The sequence below is a fragment of the Cyrtonyx montezumae genome, unplaced genomic scaffold (genome assembly GCF_038088225.1).
Source record: "Cyrtonyx montezumae isolate F1298 unplaced genomic scaffold, pur_monq_1.0 scaffold_8, whole genome shotgun sequence".
NCBI classification, from domain to species: domain Eukaryota; kingdom Metazoa; phylum Chordata; class Aves; order Galliformes; family Odontophoridae; genus Cyrtonyx; species Cyrtonyx montezumae.
Window position 1 is genome coordinate 24,556,958 of NW_027072089.1, and position 19,804 is coordinate 24,576,761.

At 36.6% G+C, this 19,804-nt stretch overlaps 1 protein-coding gene across 1 annotated transcript in view; it reads left to right on the plus strand.

The window, feature by feature from the left end:
- Positions 1 to 19,804, plus strand: part of CNGB3 (cyclic nucleotide gated channel subunit beta 3) — a 60,647-nt gene that overhangs the window by 21,357 nt on the left and 19,486 nt on the right. Inside the window, exons 4-10 of the mRNA XM_065751878.1 lie at positions 7,092 to 7,246; positions 8,716 to 8,925; positions 9,492 to 9,700; positions 11,611 to 11,661; positions 14,155 to 14,241; positions 16,454 to 16,518; positions 18,757 to 18,879. Of these exons, the coding sequence (XP_065607950.1) occupies positions 7,092 to 7,246; positions 8,716 to 8,925; positions 9,492 to 9,700; positions 11,611 to 11,661; positions 14,155 to 14,241; positions 16,454 to 16,518; positions 18,757 to 18,879 (900 nt within the window). The remainder of the gene's footprint in view (positions 1 to 7,091; positions 7,247 to 8,715; positions 8,926 to 9,491; positions 9,701 to 11,610; positions 11,662 to 14,154; positions 14,242 to 16,453; positions 16,519 to 18,756; positions 18,880 to 19,804) is intronic.

The following is a 19,804-nucleotide window of genomic DNA, read 5'->3' on the forward strand; positions in this document are numbered from 1 at the left end:
CTACTTTGTTTTCCACAGTTCGTACTGTAAAATTGCTAATTAAAATAAAATCTTATTCACATTTTAATCTAGTACCTCAGTCAGAATTCCATGTGTTCGGCACTGAGGCAGCCTTCTCCTTAGAGTACTGTAAAGAAGATTAGAGGATTCACAGCCTGTTGCAATTGAATAACTAAGAGGATTGTCAAAGAAGCTGCTATGGCAAACCTTTGAAGGAGGAATGTCATGCAGCCTAGGTGATTAGATTTTCATTGGCACTGCATGAGGAAGTTTGTTTGGAGCCCAGTGTCAGTACATAACTCAGAAAGACGGCGGCTCCCTTGAATGTTGTTCCTTCTGTATCTATTTTGCTATAAGAATAAAATATGAGATATGCAAAATGAATTATATTTTGTTTCAGAACACTTGCTTAGGGCTGAAACAGGCATAATTTCTTTACTAAGGCTCTGAACTAAGGAAAGTCATCAATTCCAATGGGTAGTTTAATTTACACCATGTTCACATGACATTTATTAATGCTTATGGCCTATACTTAAATGTATATATGATCAACAGCACTCACCCAAATACTGCATCATTATCTGTAAATTAATCAAATATATAATAAAATAGATAATAGGAGAAAAGTAACATCAATTTGAATTCAAACTGTTTTGTGTAGCATGTACAGCCCTATAATAGAATGAAAATAAAAAATTATCCTTTCCCAGTGCAAAGAAAATTTAACACAATGCCAGTATTTCAGAACATGCTGCAAACAGGGAAAGGCATGAGCTCTTGGATTATTAAAGTTAAGTGTCACTCAGCCACTTTTTCTCTTAAAATAAAGAAATAATGAGAAACAGGAAGATTAAGATTTTAAGACTGATGAAGAAAATCAAAATTAAATCAATGACTTCTTGAATTCCCTGGAAATGAAACTGTCAACAGTTTATTCAACTCTTTAAAATACCGTATGTAAATTAGAAGCTTTTTTCACATTGTTAACATTTTGGCTGTTTAGATTTTTTGTAGTAACTGACCTAGTGACACCTATGCAAGCTCAGTAACTTTCTCACTTTCCCTGTCCTTATGCATTTCAAATTTTCTTAAGATTTCCTGGGTATTCATTCTACTACATTCACAGGAATTATTGTCTAAGAGACCTTTAATGATGTTAGCTGATAAAATCTTGCAGTGTATCACAATTATTTCAACTACTACTCACTCATAGAATCATAGACTCATTTAAGTTGCAAAAGATCTATAAAATACAATCCAGACATCACCTAATAATACCAAGCCTATCATTAAACCATGTCACTAAGCACCATATTCACACATCTCTTAAATAACCCCAGTCAAAACTCTATCACTTCCCTGGGCAGCTTGTTATATTTCCTAATTACACTTTCATGAAGAAATTCTTCTTGATATCCAATCGAAACCTCCCCTGGTGCAACTTGAGATCATTTCCTTACATCCTAAAATGTTAAAAGGCTGTCTAGATTGAAAGGCTGCCACAGTCTTTAAAGGCTTAGAAATTTTCATACTAACGCTGTTTCACTCCACGTTTATTCTTGTTACAATACTGTTCAGCTCTAATATCTCTTTTTCCTCACTGTTTTATCTACAGAATCTTTAAGTAAAGATTCTACTACCTTTCAAACTCTTGTTGTCCTTTTATAATACAGGTTGTCAGGGTCCTCAATCATTCTGAGGCTTTATCATTTCCTATATTAATTCATCTTTAGAGTATTGATGGTCAGAATAACTTTCACCATTTGCTTATATACCTATATTCATGTTTCCTTCACAGACAAAATGTTAGATGTATTCTAGGGCTACATTTTCATCAGTTTTCATAACCAAAATACAGTACTGTTCATAGGCACCCTGCTGTTGAATAAAACTATTGGATATTTATCTTTTGCCATCTACAATTGAGAATGCTACAATTTACAAAATAAATTCCTGCAATATAATTTGTTCTTAAATAAATGTCTTCATTATGTAGCATTAGATTTGCTCACATTTCTATTATTCAGACCAAAAATTTTATTTGCTCCACATAGAAATTAATCCTACTTCATAATCTTCCCAATTCAATTTCCTGTTAATCATCATTAGAGCACTATATTTTGTACTAAATTATTGAATAAAGATCATTCCTAAATGTTCATAGGATACTTGTGCAGGTAAAGGAGGATAGACACCTTTCATAAACAGTTAAGAGCAGAAGCATATCTTAGTTGTTATGAACCTCTCTTCAGAGAAGCTTTATGTTGACTATGAAGAAACCTTAATCTGTACAGCTTAAGACAAAGCCACGAAGGAAAAAATGAGGTTTCCTAAGTTATCTGAGGTTGTGACCTTAGCCTTGGAAGTGGGAGTAGATGTAGGTAGGGTTCTGGTCCCTGCATTTCTACCCACAGTGGAATTAAGAGTGCAAGTTGAGGATGATTTTGAATCAATACCTTTCGTGATGCCCATGTCACACTGAAATTTTTCTCAGCTATACCATAATGTTTACTGGACAGGTGTATAGCTATGCGTTTTCACAGTATTCTGAAAACTGGTCATTTGAAATAGAGATTCTACATAATTTATTCAAGACAACAAATTATTTATTCAAGACATGGGTTTTAGTTATATCAGTGCTCAGATCTCTTACAGTTGTTGTTCTTACAAGAACTATATTCCCAGATAGGCAATAGAAAGTTTCTTAAGTGATGTAAAGAGAAGTATTATAACTGAATTCATCAAAAGGAAATATGATTATTATTTTTTTTCAGACAGCATGTATTTTTGAAATACATTTTCATAGTATTCCATACACCAGGAGGTGACATGGTAGATAAAAGAGGAAGTTGAACTCAATATTTAGTATTCATGGCCAAAGAGCAGAAAGGAATTAAACTCAAGATTGCAAATTAGAAAGGGTTAAACTTGCTTTATTCTAAAATCGCCCATAGTATTTTGGTTCCTGTATTGTTTGAACTCTTAACACAGAAAGATTCAAAGCTGTGGTACTTAAAAGATGTTACATACATTAGCACACTCTGTGCTGTATTTCCATAACCTGTTCTCTAAAGGCCTTTTTCTTCTTCTGTGCTATACATGCCTAAATATTTTCTTTTGACTCGGGGAGAGTTACATCATGTTAAAACCTAAAAGACATAATATACTTTTAAAATACATTATTGCTATCATTCTACCATTATATATATTTCCATGTCAAAAAATATATAATTATTATAATTCTATCGTTAGATACACTGCTATCGCTATATAAAATACTTGAGGTGATTACAAAGCCACACACCCATTACATGAGATGTGGTCCTAACTTTCCATTTCTTGGCCCATTACTACTTCTGCAAGGTACTTCCACACTGCAAAGGGATACACAGTCTTCTAAGTATAGGTTTAGGCCTAATACAAAATATTTTATAAATGTCATAGGTAAATTTGATTAAAGAATAATGCATCCACTTAGAGAAAAAACCCTTGCATTCAGCACAACTCAGCACAGAAAAGCAAAGAATCTGCCCAGCTAGGTAGTGTGCCAGTAAGGAAGGAGATTTACCTCTGAATGTGCAAACCTGCTCCTGTGTACCACAAAATATTCGACTATGTAACACAGGCAGAGGGAAAGCAGGAACCAGTCGATAACACAAGTCTATTCACCCTTGGAAAACTTTCATACACAGAATGAAGCTAGAAAGAGCCTAGTACAAAATAAATACAATTTGTAATTATATCTATGAAATGAGAATGAATATGGTTATGTATTCATATGAGACATTATTTCCTTCACAGAGCAGGTTAAAACATAAGTCAGAGAATCACTAAGGTTGAAAAAGATCACTAAGATCATATAGTCCAACCATCATGTCAAAATAGCTCTTCTCAGAGGTAAAAAATATCTGAGCCACAGCGAAACAGAATCAGAAAATACTGTGATGTAGTGTGATGATCTAATTATTCTCATTGAATATGGTCTCTTCAAAGCAGAAAACAACTTTAGCAGGCTCTCACACCCAGAAAATGTGCTTTTGTTCCTGATGGCTGTTCGTGATTGTCCAACTGGCACCTATGTGCTTATACACATGAATTTATAAAACATGTATTAATAGAGTTAGTGAAAGGCTTAGAAACGAAAGAGCACACACACAGTGAAAGGAAAATCTCCTAAGAAAAAGAGAGAAGCACCTTAACTCTGCTGGAGAATTGATCTGAGGTCAGAGTGGAAGTGCTGTTCTAGGCCCCAATTTCTATCCAGAGCACAACGTGCAGTGTCAGGCAGCCATACAGCACAGGCATTACCTACTCATGGCAAGTGCCACTAAATGTGAGAGACAAAGTGAAGTTAGAAAGGGCTTCATCAGACAAGGTATTTTCAAGTGTACATCCACAAGAAGTACATGCACAAAACACACCTTCACACTAGCAGTGTTTAACTTGTAGCCCTTTCCATTTGCATTAACCACAGAAAAGTTAAACATCTCATTACTAGAAAGTAACAGAGGAAGGGATCATGCAAATCAAGGAAAATCTACTTCTTATCAACTGTGTGGCAAATAACTCTAAATAGATTCACAGATCATCTTATCAGTCCCACATAACAACATGATTCCTCTGGGCTATACTGCAGTGATAAAGCTCCATATTTATGATCAAAAAGACTTCAGCTTGTTTTGGAGATGTTGTGAAATAACAGGAAATCCCGCACTTCTTTTTGGCTTCTCCCTCAAAAGAAGATAGCAGGAGCCTTTGTCACAACACTTCTAATAAGTGTATTTTTTATAAAATAAATAATGCTTTGGGCAAATACAGAAACAGAAAAGAGTAGAAATTATTTTAAATTATTTGCATAGAAACTTTAAAACCAATTGTGACATGTTAGCTCAAAATAAGAAATCATTTCATTAAGCTGTAGATGGCCAGAGTAAAGGGAATATGTGATACAAAACAAATGGTGATGCGATGAAAAAGTGTGTTAGAACAGTTTGATTAATCTCCTGTCTGGGGTGTTTTAAGAAGTAGAATCTACAGAAGTCTTAAATTAGAGGAATGATAAGCGCATACTTCAGACTTGTGCTTTTTCCACTTTTAGTGACTTATCTTCATTTTACCCAATGGTTTTATTGCTGAAGCATTTTCACACCCTTAAATTATGGTTCCTTGGGCAACGTGATATATGTTGTGTCTCCAGAAAACCATGATTCTCAAAAAGCTCTGACATTTTCCTTTTTTAGTTACAGCTCCTTCTGTTAGGAACATAAAAGTAAGTTTAAATGATAAGGAGATGTGGTGTTTATTGCTTTGCTGCCTTTTTCACTTCTTCCTTCACCAAGATGCCATTTTCCCTCTACTTGTCTTTGGGAATGTCTTCTCCATCAATGGGAAACTTCACTGTTCATTTGCTGCTTCTCTTTATGGAGCATTCCCATCCCCATGGTATTTGGTACAGAGCTGAAAAACTGTAAAAAAAGAAAGGACAGTACTCTGTCATATTCACCATATTGGGCATAGAGATAGGATTTCAGTACAGATGAAGCAGCTGTGACCAGTGTGGGAGTAGACCACCAGCTGCCCTACACCAATCACATATGTCTCCAGCTGTCTCTGACATCACTGTGGAACACCAGCCAAAAAGTGCTGATTCTAGGATACAGAACAAAATCATAGAATCACCAAGGTTGAAACAGACCTCAAAGATCATCCAGTCCAACTGTCCACCTATCATCAACAATTCCCATTAAACCGTGTCACTCTGCTCAACATCTGATTGTTTCTTGAACACCTCCAGTTTAGGTGATTCTACCACCTCCCTGGGCAGCCTGCTCCAGCTCCTGACCACTCACTCGGATAAGAAATATTTCCTAACATTCAACCTGAATTTCCCCAGCACAACTCAAGGCCATTCCCTCTAATTCTACTACTAGATACATGGAAGAAGAGTCTGACCCACACCTTATCATTACCTCTCTTCAAGTAGTTGTAGAGAGCTATGAGGTCTCCCCTGAGCCTCCTCTTCTCCAGACTGAACAACCCCAGCTCCCTCTGCTGCTCCTTGTAAGACTTGTGCTCCAGACCCCTCTGAGACTCACTGCTCTTCTCTGGACACGCTCCAGGCCCTTGATGTCTTTCTTGTAGAGGGGTCCAAAACTGAACACAGGACTCAAGGTGGGGCCTCACCAGCACTGAGTACAGAGGGACAATCACCTCCCTGCTCCTGCTTTCAACACTATTTCTGATACAAGCAGCCACACCTTTGCCACTGGCCCTCTTGGCTACCTGGGCACACTGCTGGCTCACGTTCAGCCAAGTGTCAACCTATACCCCCAGGTATACTATATCCTCTATACAGCCTCTCAGTAACTCTGCTGTAAAGTCCACATCCTAATCTCTACATACAAGTCCAAATCCATGACACAGCTGGTTGGCACTCCAAACTGTCCCCTGCTTGCATAGTAACAAGTAATTGAGGCTCAAATTTCAATTGAGAATAAGCCCAAAAGGAGCCAGTAAAGAAACACACTCAGCTTGATTTTCTAATCAAATGTGTAGTATGTATAGTATATGTATGTATAGTATATGTATAGTGCTTCTAAAAGCATTAGTGTCAGTGCAGAATACGAGAGTGCAGGTAATTGAAAATTAAAGGCCTCCAAGCCTGAAGAAATGCTGAATGCTAGAATGTCATCTCAACACATTTTATTTCTCAGATGGGAACATGCCTTATATCTTAAACAATATGTAGGATAAGCTCTATATCTTAAGTAGACAAATAAGAATTTAGTGGAAAGTAATGATGGGAATCCATCTGTATAGCAAGCCGTACAGAGCATAAAGTTCCCCAGCCTCTTCTGCTTGCTTTATCTTGTAGACTGATGCAAGTAGCCAGCAACATCAAGGGACATAAACAGAAAGCAACATTACTTAATTTATGTGATCACCTAACAATTAATTAAATGATATGAATAAATACTACGTCCAATGAAGATCCAGCTTTAATATTTGACTTCTGTTTGTACTGTAGAATTAGCATAAGTTCTTCCATAGCTTTCCACCACATAAAGCTTTTCTCTTTCTGCTTTAAACAGCACACAGAATGCAACATCTAAAGGATACCAAACAAATGAATATGCTGATGCTCAGCTTCAGGAGATTGTCAGAAAAATGCGGGAAAGGGCCACAGCCTATAAGGAAAAGCTGAAAGACCCTGTGTTGTCCTCTCCTGAAGGCAGTCCTACAGCTTGTAAGTGATTCCAGAGTACAAGAAATAGTTGTGCATCTGTTGAATGTAAAGATGAAATTTTTTGTTGTTGTTGTTTTTGTTGTTTTGTGGGGTTTTTTTGGAAAAGAAAATGCTGTGATAAATTTTTGCAGTAAGTTTATCTTACCACATCACATTTACTCACTGAAATAGGTCAGACTGTGCTCAGTGAAGTCGTTATCTCTAAGTATTTGCAGTAAGCCAGGTCTCATTGAACAAGTTCCTTTTGAACCCCATCCCTGCAGAATTTGAGGGAAAATTTGGGGCAATCTCTAGAATTGTATCTCTCAAGCAGTTTTATATATTTTAAAATAGATCCCAAATATCTTTATTCATTATGATGAATCTAAAATTTTTGAGGAAACACATCTTTCTCACAAGTAGATACAGGTCAGTTTGAGTTTAGATCTGTTGTGTGAAAGTAAATAAAATTTTAGCCCAAACAGAAATCTTCCAGGCACAATAAGGACTCTAGGTATACATTTCAAACAGAGCAAACTCATATGAAATTCATTAAACATTGACTTTAGATAAAATATGAAACATCAAACAAATATAATGCTCTTCCTCTTTAGAAAAAAGTTTGTTTTCCTTTATTTCTTTTTCACGAAGAATTGAATATGGTGATTTGGTATTCTGCCATTTTGAGATATATATTGCTTATCCAGTTTTTAATAAGCTAGAAAAAATAGTGCCTGAAGTATAATAAACTGTATGAATGAATCAAAGAATTCCACTTTTTTAAATTACTCTTGGCTCATTTACCTCTTTTGCTCCCCTCATAGAACTTATGTCTTTCTCAAGTCACTACAGATCCACTTTGTAAGTTTATTTCTAAGATTGTGTAACCTAGTCAGAAGTAAAGCAACCAGAATTAATTGGAAAAATGAGTGGACAAAATTATCCAGCACAAGATGGAAGAATGGAGCTCAAAGTCGAGCCACTAGGCTTTCTCACTTCAGAAATATACAAAATCATAGACTTCCCGTTAGTTTCACCTGATGCATCATGCACATCAGACAAGGGCAGAAATCTGACCATGGCAAAGATATCTTTTCTTATCTCCATCCTAATTGTACACATTATGTGCAACAATTATATAACAAGAAATGCACAGGTGAATTAATGAAAGCTGAATTATGAATAACTTGAGTCTTTTTATGGCATTGGTTTGGGGCACTGCCCAAGGAAATGCAGTAACATATATACTGCACTCAACATGAAGTACCCTGATAGGGATAGTAGTTGTACATGATTATATCAAATGTTATTTTATTCTCCAATTTGCTTTCTAATGCACTCAATATTACAATAATTTGTAGCTTTATTCACTGTCAAATGTGTTTAGAAACATAATATGATGAGGCTCTCGTATTTGTAAAAATAGGATATCGTAATTAAGCCGTTGTTAAAATTTTTTTGTCACATTTTGTGGCATTCTGTGTCTCTAGCACCATCAAAGAAGAAGCCTCCACCTCCACCAAAAGAAGAAAAGAAAGAAGAAAAGAAAGAAGAAAAAAAAGAAGAAAAGAAAGAGGAAGCAGAAGCAAAGCCAGAAGAGGATCACTACTGTGATATGCTGTGCTGTAAATTCAAGAAACCTCCACTGAAAAAGTACACGACCTATCTAAAGCTACCAGACAGCATAGATTCATATACAGGTAAATAAAAAGCTTTGCCTTAGAATGAGATAAAGGCATGCTGAAGTGACTGAGTTTTACATTGTACCTGCAAGCCACAATAAGATCCACATTCTAGTTTGTAATTCAGAGGCATGCATATATCCTTCCCTCAAGAACTCGAATTCCAAATAGGGAAAAAAAAGAAAACTGATGAGAGTAGTAAAGATACAGAAAGACAGAGCAATTTCTCTACTGCCACAAAGTTGGTGTACAAAACAATAGTCAATATACAGAATCTGTTCTATTCATTAGGGCCAAATAATTCTTGACAGTAATAGCATGCACCAACCAAACATTCTGAACTTTTTCAAGTACATTAAATTTTATATGCACTCACAAACCCTTCTGTTTACCCTTTTGCAATATTTAATGTAATTGTTAGTTTCAATCTGTGTCACTTTATCAGCCTTTGTTAATTAAAAAAAAGAGATAACAGGTAGATCTCTGCAGAAAGGTTCCCAGATACTGCATTAACATAAATAGGTCTAAAAGAATAAGAAAATATTCTGATTTCATGCCTGCAAATGTAATGTCCTGTCTTTCAGATCGCCGTTATGTAGCATGGCTCATGATAGTGACAGTGGCCTATAACTGGAACTGCTGGTTTATCCCCCTTCGCTTTGTGTTTCCATATCAAACTCCAAGTAATACAATATACTGGTTTGCCATAGACATCATCTGTGATATCTGCTACCTGTGTGACCTACTGGTTTTCCAGCCCAGGGTGCAATTTTTAAGAGGTGGAGATATAATAGTAAGTACTGGAAGTGGGGTTTCCTCAGGCAGTGACTACACACTGAAGTACATTATAGAAATCTGCTATGATTTTTTCTAATGTGTCCGATCTACACAACTTTTTAGGTTAGCAAAATATACCTATATTCTTCTCTGACCTCTTATTATTTAGTTTTGGATGAAGGAAGTATACCTATTGCCTGCACTCTGGAAAAGCATTGTAATTTTACAAATGGAAGTTCTTAAAAAAAAGTAAAACATGAGAAAATAAGAGATACAACAGTCAAAATAAGCACAAAATGATTTCTTAACATAAGTAAATAGGTGCACCTTTACTGGAACGAGTGATTATATGAATATATACTCATATACACGTGTGTTGGCATGTTTTATGTTAAAATTTCAGCTTTTCATTCACATTGTTCAGGAATCACAGCTGAAGACAGAGTATATTCTGCTAGAGTTGGACAGGATGTAAATGTTTTCTTTCAGATTGTGAGATGATAATTTTTTGACAAAAGCAGAATAAATTCCCATAATCTCAGAATATTAAAAAAATATATATTTATTTGAAATCTTTTTTGGAGGGGAATGTATTTATATTTTTAAACAACTCAGGCTTGTGCTACCGTTTTATATTATCTAATATAAATCTTATATCTTATATATTATCTTATTATACAGAAAAATAAAAAATAAGACCATAAGCACGAGTCTGAAAAACAGTAAAGGATTATCTTAACAAATCAATAGGGCATATGGAGCATTAACTTTTCTTTAAAATCTTTCCTACCTTTGATTCTTTAATATCTGATAGAAGAAAACCAAATGCACAAAACAAATGAGTTTAGGTAATCTCAGTGTGACACTATAATGCCCAACAAACAATAAATTCAAAATTATACATATTCAAAGTCGATTTGGAATTAGATTTAGTTAACCTTTTTTATGTAAAATTTTACACTTCATCTTTATAAGAAATTACTAATACATTTACAGAGGAACCTCAGATAGAACTACGGCAATATAGTGAGGATAAATATTGAATGCAGTGCAGTGCAATATACTTCTCCATATGTAGCCATTCAGTGACTGGTAATCTTGCTAAAATCCTACAAAACTCAAGTTTTATGAGCAAGGTTTAAACTATAATGGAGGAAACTGTCCTTTCATTTCCCTGAGATAAAACAGTTGAAGCTGTTTGTACAATTCAAAGATTTTAGTGGGTGACGAGATCATCTTCTGCTGGATCTCCTGAATTTAGTATAATGCCTAAAATGATGACAGTAAAGAGTCAGAATGGAAATATCTTTGAGATTTTAAGTCTATTTTTAAAGAGACACTGGTATCAATTCAGTAAGTATAATAATAGATACATTTCTCTTTCTTACAATTGTCATTAGCCTTTCTTATTAAGGTATCAAGATCAGTTCCGAAGGACAGTAATTTAAAACTAAATGCTTTATAATTACTAATGAATGCAATGTTGATTATTATAATGCTTACAGAGCTAGTATGTTAATGTTGACTTTCAATGTCAATAATCTTGTACAGCACTATCATAATCATTCTTTGCATTTCTCTAGAAACTACTGAAGCCAAAAGGATCTTTTGGCCCCAAAATTGAAGAGTATTGGGTCAAGCAATAACTGGTACAGAGACTTTGAGAGGGAAGAGCATACTTCATTAGACAAAAACTCAGATTTGAATAAAAAACAGAGAAACCCCAAACCTAAGCCTAGGGAAAAACTGTTCTAATCAAAAGACTACTTCTTCCTACAGATATATCTCCATTCATACTTCTAGACTAATATTAATATAAATTTTAAAGACCTTATTATAAGAAGAATAATATTACTGTAGAGAAGCAAAGATAATTTTTGATGTGCAGTTCTTGACTATGCTTTGTTCTCTTTTCATCATTTGTAGTCAGACAAAGTGGAAATGAAGAAATTCTATCACAGCTCTATAAAGTTTCAGGTAAGCAGATCCTTCATATTGTAGCTTCTGTCAGAAGGATTTCACGGGATCTTTTCTTTCCCTGAAAATCACAGTTGATTTTGAAAAGTCAGCACATTTTGAAAAGTGTGGAGTTGATGGTATGTTAGTTCTTCTATCTGAAGATAGTGTTGTTTCATAAGCAGTATTTAATTGCAAAAGATTATAAATGCAATTATAAATAATAATATTTGGATAAAATAAAATGAATACAATTTATAGAATCATAAAATATTAATGTTGGAAATGACCTCTAAGATCAACAACTTGAACTGCCCACATATCACCAATTAGTTGCTCGCAAAACCACATCCATAAGTAAAACATCTACCCTTTCCTTAAACATCTCCAGGGTTGGTGACTTCACCATTTCCTTGGGCAATCTGATCCAATGCCTAACCACTTTTTCAGAGAAGAAACTCCTCCTAATTTACAATCTGAATCTCCCCAGCACAACTCAAGGCCATTCCCTCTCATCCTATTGCTTACCTAGGAGAAGAGGCTGAACCCCTCCTCACCACAAGCTCCTTTCAGGCAGTTGTAGAAAGCCATGAGGTCTCCCCTGAGCCTCCTCTTCTTCAGACTGAAAAACCTCAGGTCCCTAGCCAGTCCTCACAAGGCCTGTGCTCCAGACCTTTCACAGCTTCATTTCCATCCTCTGGACGTGCTCCAGGCCCTTGATGTCTTTCTTGTAGAGGGGTCCAAAACTGAACACAGTACTCAAGGTGGGGCCTCACCAGCACTGAGTACAGATCGACAATCACCTCCCTGCTCCTGCTTTCAATACTGTTTCTAATACAAGCAGCCATCTTTGCCACTGGCCCTCTTGGCTACCTGGGCACACTGCTGGTTCTTGTATAGCTAAGTGTTGACCAGCACCTCCAAGTCAATTTCTTCCAAAGTCTTACCCCAAGCCTGTAGCATTGCCTGGGGTTGTTGTGGTCAAAGTGTAGGACCTCACACTTGATCTTGTTGAACTTCATCCCATTGACCTCAGCCCAGTGATCTAGCCTGCCCATATCCCCCTTTAGAGCCTTCTTACCATCAGGCTGATCAGTAATTCTTGCCAGCTTGGTGTCATCTGCAAACTTACTGAGGGTGCACTCAATGGCCTCATCCAGATCATCAGTAAAGATATTAAACAGAATGGGCCCCAATACCAACCCCTGGAGAACACCACTCATGGCTGGTTGCCAGCTAGATTTAACTCCATTCACCACCACTCTCTCAGACTCTCTGGGACTGGCCCTCCAACCATTTCTTCACCCTACAAAGGGTGTTATCTGTTCAGGCCACAGGCTGCCAGCAATTCAAATGTGCTTTCAGGATAGAAAGGGCAAGTGAGCAGGAGAGATTTAAGGTAAGAGAATGAAGTGGATTTGTACAGTTTTATTTTAGGTTCACTCTTTCAGCATGTTTAGCTCTCTTGATTTCTGCAGAGACTAAAGTTGAGTGTTCTCACCACATGCAAGATTATATCTATATCTGGGAATTTTTCATATGATAAAGTACTAATTAACAGTTGCTGGCATTAAAGTACTTCTGACTAAATTTTACCTCTTAGACATGCGTCTGAGACAGGGAGAGATGACACAGAAGTCTGTCCTTGGTTGGTCCTTGTCTTGGTTTCCTTTTTTGCAGTTTTAGTATTAAGTGCATCTTCCTTGTGTGGAATAGAAGGGAAGTGCTGCAGGATAGCTGCTGCCAATGTGAGTTGCATCTCCCAGGGCAGAGGCCTTTCTGATTGAAGCAAGATGAAGCCGACCATCCTATTTCACTCCCAAATTGCACCAGCAACAGAGACAGGCATTTCAAGATAGGAATCTTTGACATAACCAAGTTTCTTACAGCATTGTTGGAAAGAGTAAAGTAGGCAGATAAGAAGAGCAATCAATCAATCAACAGCAGGGAGATGTTGAAAATCTTTGTGACATGAGAAGGAAAAGCATCCAAATATAACAAAAAAACAGTATCAATTATAATAATAATAGTAGTAGTAGTATAGTAGTATAGAACCCATGATGAATGTTTTGTGTGCAACAGATGGCTTTTGCAGGCTGCAAGCAAGGAGTCTCTCAGATTGCTTTATTCGTCTTGGCCTTAAAAGCTGTAGAAATCTCATGTGGATTGCTCTATGCACCTCTGCTCCCTAGCCACTTGTCTACCATTTCAGTCTTGTCAGAACTCTAATTGAAATAACAGAATGTATTAATAGCCAAACATCTGTGACACTGTCAATAATCCCCATGTAACAGGTGAAAATCTCAGACACGAGAGACTTAAAAGTAGGGCAGAGCAAAGCTGTTGCTGTTTCCAAAGAGATAATCTTCCCTTACAGTGCTGTGGAAGTTGCAGGCGTAGCCTGACTGTTGAAATTCTATACTCAGCCATAATTTAATATGAGTAGGTTTTTGACAGCAAGTAAATGCATTATGATTATTTTGAAGTTTAAACTGATCTCTCTGCTCTTCACAGCTCGATTTGTTATCAGTATTGCCATTTGACGTTTTATACTTCTTCTTCGGATTTAACCCAGCATTTAGAGTAAATAGGATGCTAAAGGTAAGATCTGTGTTAGTGATAGATGACTAACCACACATAAATGTTTCTAAAACTCAGTGAAAAATTGTTTATAATATTTAATATGAAGCTTAGAAATTGGGAAATATCTTCAGGAATCATCTGAGTCGATGCTACATCAGTAACATTAGTAAACAAAACAAAGAATACAAGACACATAAACTTTCTTTTGTTATGGACTCTAAAGATGTGGAGTGTGCAGTGAAGGAGCTGAGGTGGGCTACACAGCAGCCTTCTCCTTCCCTTTCATGATACCTAACAGACCACTATATGGGTTAGTACATTCCCTATGGGTAAGCACAAACCCTTCTTGAGCTCACTGTGCTACGATGGGCTTTACACAATTCCTTTGCCCAGGTTAATGGCTAAATGTGACCTTGAAGTCATTGTCATAGAATCATACAATTGTAGAGGTTGGAAGGGATCTCTAGAGATCATCAAGTCCAACTCCCCCTGCCAAAGCAGCACCCTAGACCAAGTTGCACAGATGGGTGTCCAGGTGGGTCTTAAACATCTCCAGAAAGGAGACTCCACAACATCTCTGGGCAACCTGTTTGAGTACTCCATCACCCTCACTGTTACATGCCTTTGACCATCTTTGTAGCCCTCCGCTGGACTCTTTCCAGGAGATCCCTGTCTTTTTTGTACTGGGAAACCCAGAGCAGGGCACAACACTCCAAGTGAGGCCACACCAGAGCATGGTAGAGATAGAGGATCACCTCCCTTAACCTGCTGGCCACACACTTTTTTAATGGTGGCATTCTTGGCCACCAGGGCACACTGCTGGTTCATGGCCAACCTAACCTGTCATCCACTGGGACATCCAGGTCCCTCTCCTCAGAGCTACTCTCTCTTTTTCGGTAAAACTGCCTCTGCATGAATCACAATCAAAATACTGAGTATGCTCATCCAAAACAATTTCTGATAGTTGCATGAATAGTGAATGTTTGTTTTACTTACAAATCATTTGTGAAACTGTACTTGACATATGTAGTCAAGTGTTTACAAACAATCAGCTTTCATTTCAAGTTGGAGGTACAGATGAGAACTCTGAAATAAAATGAGGGTGCTCTTCAATTTTCAACAAAACTTGAAACTCCCATAAATCAGAAGCAAAATAATGTAAAAGAATGAAAAGTTAACGATTATTGGAATTCAACAAAGTGAGTACTGAACAACAATGACAACAAAGGAACATGGGAATACTAAGAACTATAAATAAGGGTAAAAATACACCAGTAATTGATACTACATGGTACCATTTGATATACAGATGTTGATACAAATGAGCACATTTTGGGTAATTATTGGAATTTCAGGAAAAAAAAAAAGAGGTTTTTTTATACCTGTACTTCTGATAAAGTTGCTCAAGCAATTGTTTAGGTCACCGTAAAAGTAATGTCTCCTGTATATTTCCAAGGAAACTACAACAGGTGTAAAGAGCACAACAACATTATTTGATAGAGCAAATTCTCAGCTACAAGACATTATTTTCCAACACAAACACCACCATTAACAATACATTCTTGCCAGCAATGAAGAGCCTGTATGCCCTGCTCATAAAAGTCTGCACTAGAGGAGGTGGTTTCATTGTCACTGCTGCTGAAATGCACCACCTACAGTCTCACTGTGCTCACATTCACTTTTTTGTCTCCGTAAACGTTCAGCAAGCATAGTGAGTGTCAAATAGTTGTCATTTTTTCTCATGAAGAAATACAGTTTCACACCTCTGCTTTTGATGCACTTCTGTGTCAGATATCACTTTGTCAGACTGTCCCTCTGCTGCCATCTGCCACACAGCAACAAAATGTAATGAAATACTGATGGGAAGGTTCAGCATCTACTGCCATACCACCAACAAGAGCCTCCAATGTTGTGGGCCAATGTAATAAAATAGGAGGCACTACTTACAGAGCAGTCCTTGTATAGCCATTTCAGGATAAAGATTTCATTCATCAACAGAAATCTGACCCCTATAATCAGATCAGTGGGTCACTCAACACCCTAGACATTGTTATAGTCAATTTTCATCTTTGCTTTGCAGTTCACTTTTTAGCTAAACATTTAAAGAAAGTTAGGATGTTGCAAAATCCATTATTTCCAGAATATATATGTGAACAAATGTCAATACTACTAGAAAAAGATGTGGGATGAAGGATAGTGATTGGACTACTTTCACTTGTTTTCCATTCAGCATAACACATTCTTTGAGTTCAATGATCGTTTGGAAGCTATCCTGGACAAAGCATACATCTACAGGTATGTCCTCATTAAATCCTTGTAGCATGCAAAGCAGGTCACAGAACACCTTCTGTTTGATTTTGTGAGTTGTCAGTGAAGTACAGGATGAAATTTGGTGCATCTTTAACTCTTCTATTTAAGATTTATATATATATATCTTTTTGCTTTATTGTAATTGTTCAAATAATAAATGTAAAGCTTCATTCACATAGGAAATTCTGTCCAGCTCAATTGGCCTGCTCAGGTATAGAGGATATTTTCAAGTGAAATGTTCACCATCCTAAGGCTCCTGTCAAAATTTAACTTATTTGAACAATTCCACAGAAGTTTCATTGGTTAAAGAGCTGAAGAAAGACATGGTGAGGCTTTTAATAGCAGTGCCAAATTCTCAGTAGATGACTATTTGTACTTAAGAGAAGTCATAAGCTTGAGCCTACGTCAACATTTTTCTTCAAATCTGCTCTCCCTATGAACCTGGAAACTTGATCCTTCGCTACAGTGACTAAACTTAGAATGAGAATCAGTTCAGTTCAGATCTCAAACTGTGATTATAATTGTTGTCTACTGCATTCTGTTCTCAGCTTCATTTCCCAGAAAAATTTTGGATCCCACTCAGGCAGCTCATGGACATAGGCATGACAAGTTACGCAGGGCCTCAGCAGTCAGGGTTGCTAGGACTCAATTAACTCATCTGCTCTTTCACTATTCCTATCAACTGCTAATACTGCCAACAGCCCTAGTTTATCCTGTGTGATTCTTTAATCAGCAGATTTCCTTGTCTCAAGCATGGGACATGTTGTGTTCCTTAGTGCTTCTGCAGCATAAATACTAACTTATTAAAATAAGACTATCATCTTATTTTATTTCAGAAATTATTACACTTGTTGTAGACCTGATATTCTTACATTGCAAATGAGGTATTTTACGTGATTTAGAAAATCAAAAAGGAGGTTCAAAACCATAATTCTCTTCTCAAACTGACTAGTTTGAGTTTATAGGAATAGAGATAGTAATAGTTATCATATATTATCTACTCAATATAGTGGATTTGGTACATGACCAGAGAGATATAATATACAAAGTATGAAGAGCTTCCAGAATCTTTGCTCAGTCCTCTTTTCAGTTACATAGATTTACTAGAGCCGGTGTGGTCAATATTGTAATATTGGTGGATTATGTCAGCTATCTGCTGTTCTCAAGAGTTCACAGTCCTACACAGAGCTGTCCTGGAAGCACAGCAACATTGAAACAGAGAACTGACACTCACCTGCCAGCATCCTAAAGAAGAGTCCACATAGGCAGATAGCTCAGTGGCATGGAGATGCAAAGGAGGGAGTGTAATGGCACCAGAAGAGCAAGCAAACGAGAGCATTCTACTAAATGAACCACAAAAATATGATATCCTATTAACTTTATAGACCTAATTCAACTAGACTTTATAAAATTTTTATATAACCATCCTCTTAGTTACTGTGCACTCAAATTGCACTGCCTTTAGCTTTAGCAGATACAGTCATTACAGAGCATTCTGTGTGTGTTTAGGCAAGTCCTGCACTTTTCCTTCTATCTATCCCGTTTGAATGGAAAGCTAAGTCCAGGAGATCTTCCTTTTGATCCCCATGCACTGTACAGAGGATATAAAATGAGATAATTACTATATTAAATAGAAAACCACTCAGTGCTTAAGAAGTTCATCATTGGTGATCCTTGAAGAACCATCCGTAAGCATAAGAACTGGGATTAGGGATGATATAATGCCTGCTGTAGCTGCTAAATCATACCATTTAGCAGACCTACTGTAGGCTTCCTAGCAAAGGTCTTGTAAAGCATTTCATTTCTGACATCAGACATTTCTTGGCTCTGCTTCATAGGTTTAGAGACTACCTTGAATGGGGTTTGGTGAACAGAGACATTTGTACCCTCTAGACTCACTAATACAGTTTCATGTTTAAATATTCATAGACAGTTGAAGAAGTGGATTGTGATATTCTAAGGAAACCATAGTTTAAAAATGATCCTGTGACAATCATTCTAGGAAATATATTCATTTGACGTTGGACAAACACGAGAGAAGGGATTTTAGCTTGCTATGTTTTCATGGAGTAAATACAGGTGGGGAGCTACTTAGTGAATGCTTAGTATATACAGTATTGACACAAGAAAAAGCAAGAGGTTCCATATTAAAAGGAGAAATAACTATTAGCTTTTTTACAGGAATTCAGTCATCTGTAATTTGAAATCTGTTGACTTTTATAGGGTCATTCGAACCACTGGATACTTGCTGTTTATCTTGCACATTAATGCATGCTTGTATTATTGGGCTTCAGACTATGAAGGACTTGGCAGTACTAGATGGGTGTACGATGGCCAAGGAAATATGTAAGTTCTTTTCTCTTGCAATAATTTTTCCCTGATTTTGCTATTTCTGCATCCCCTCCCTTTCCCATGACTTTGTGTGCGTGGTATGTCTTGCTTTACAAGTGCATGGGTAGCTAACATTTAGCACCATGCCTACTGAAGAGCAGCTTTCATTACAACCACATATTTGGAGGGCAGGTGCAATGATTAATTGGTTTACTATTTTCAGCTTTTATAAGTTTATGAGTCAGTAGTAAGCACTAACTTAATTAAACATTTAGAAAGTGACAAAGACCGTAAATTAAAATTACTGATTGCTTGTGCCCATGGGAACTGTTAGAAGGATGGCAGAATTATACTTCAAGGAATTTGGAGGCACAGATTTTTATTCTGTCACACGGCATTGTGTCATTAAAATACAACATTTTATTCTTGCTAAATGCCATAATGATTGGTCTGAACGAATTCTAGTGGATTTCTTTGATCTTTGGAGAACATGCTTAACCATGTGGCAAGGAGTGTCCCCAGTGGGAAGGAGTGGATGTTGGCACACTTTTCACAAACTCCTTGTGACAGTAAAAGGCTGGCTGACAGATAAGGGACACTCATTGAATTGGTGGAATGGAAGCAAGATAAAATAAGCAAATTCCTAGAATATTCTGAGTGTAGTTATATAAAATCATATCCAGTAGCTTCATATGTATGAAATAATTTACATTTCTTTCAAAGACCATAAAATAGTTTAAAACACAGAAGCTCAATTTGTTCATTAATTACATTATTTGTAAAAGCACATATAATTTACTGCTGATGACATAAATTACACTTTAAGCAACTTTTCACGCTTCTCTGTTAATAGCTTGGAGACATGCTCTTGTTGCTTGACATTTTTTTTATACTTCACAACTTTGATGTGAAGTCACTGTTTTGAAGGGTAAGAAAAATA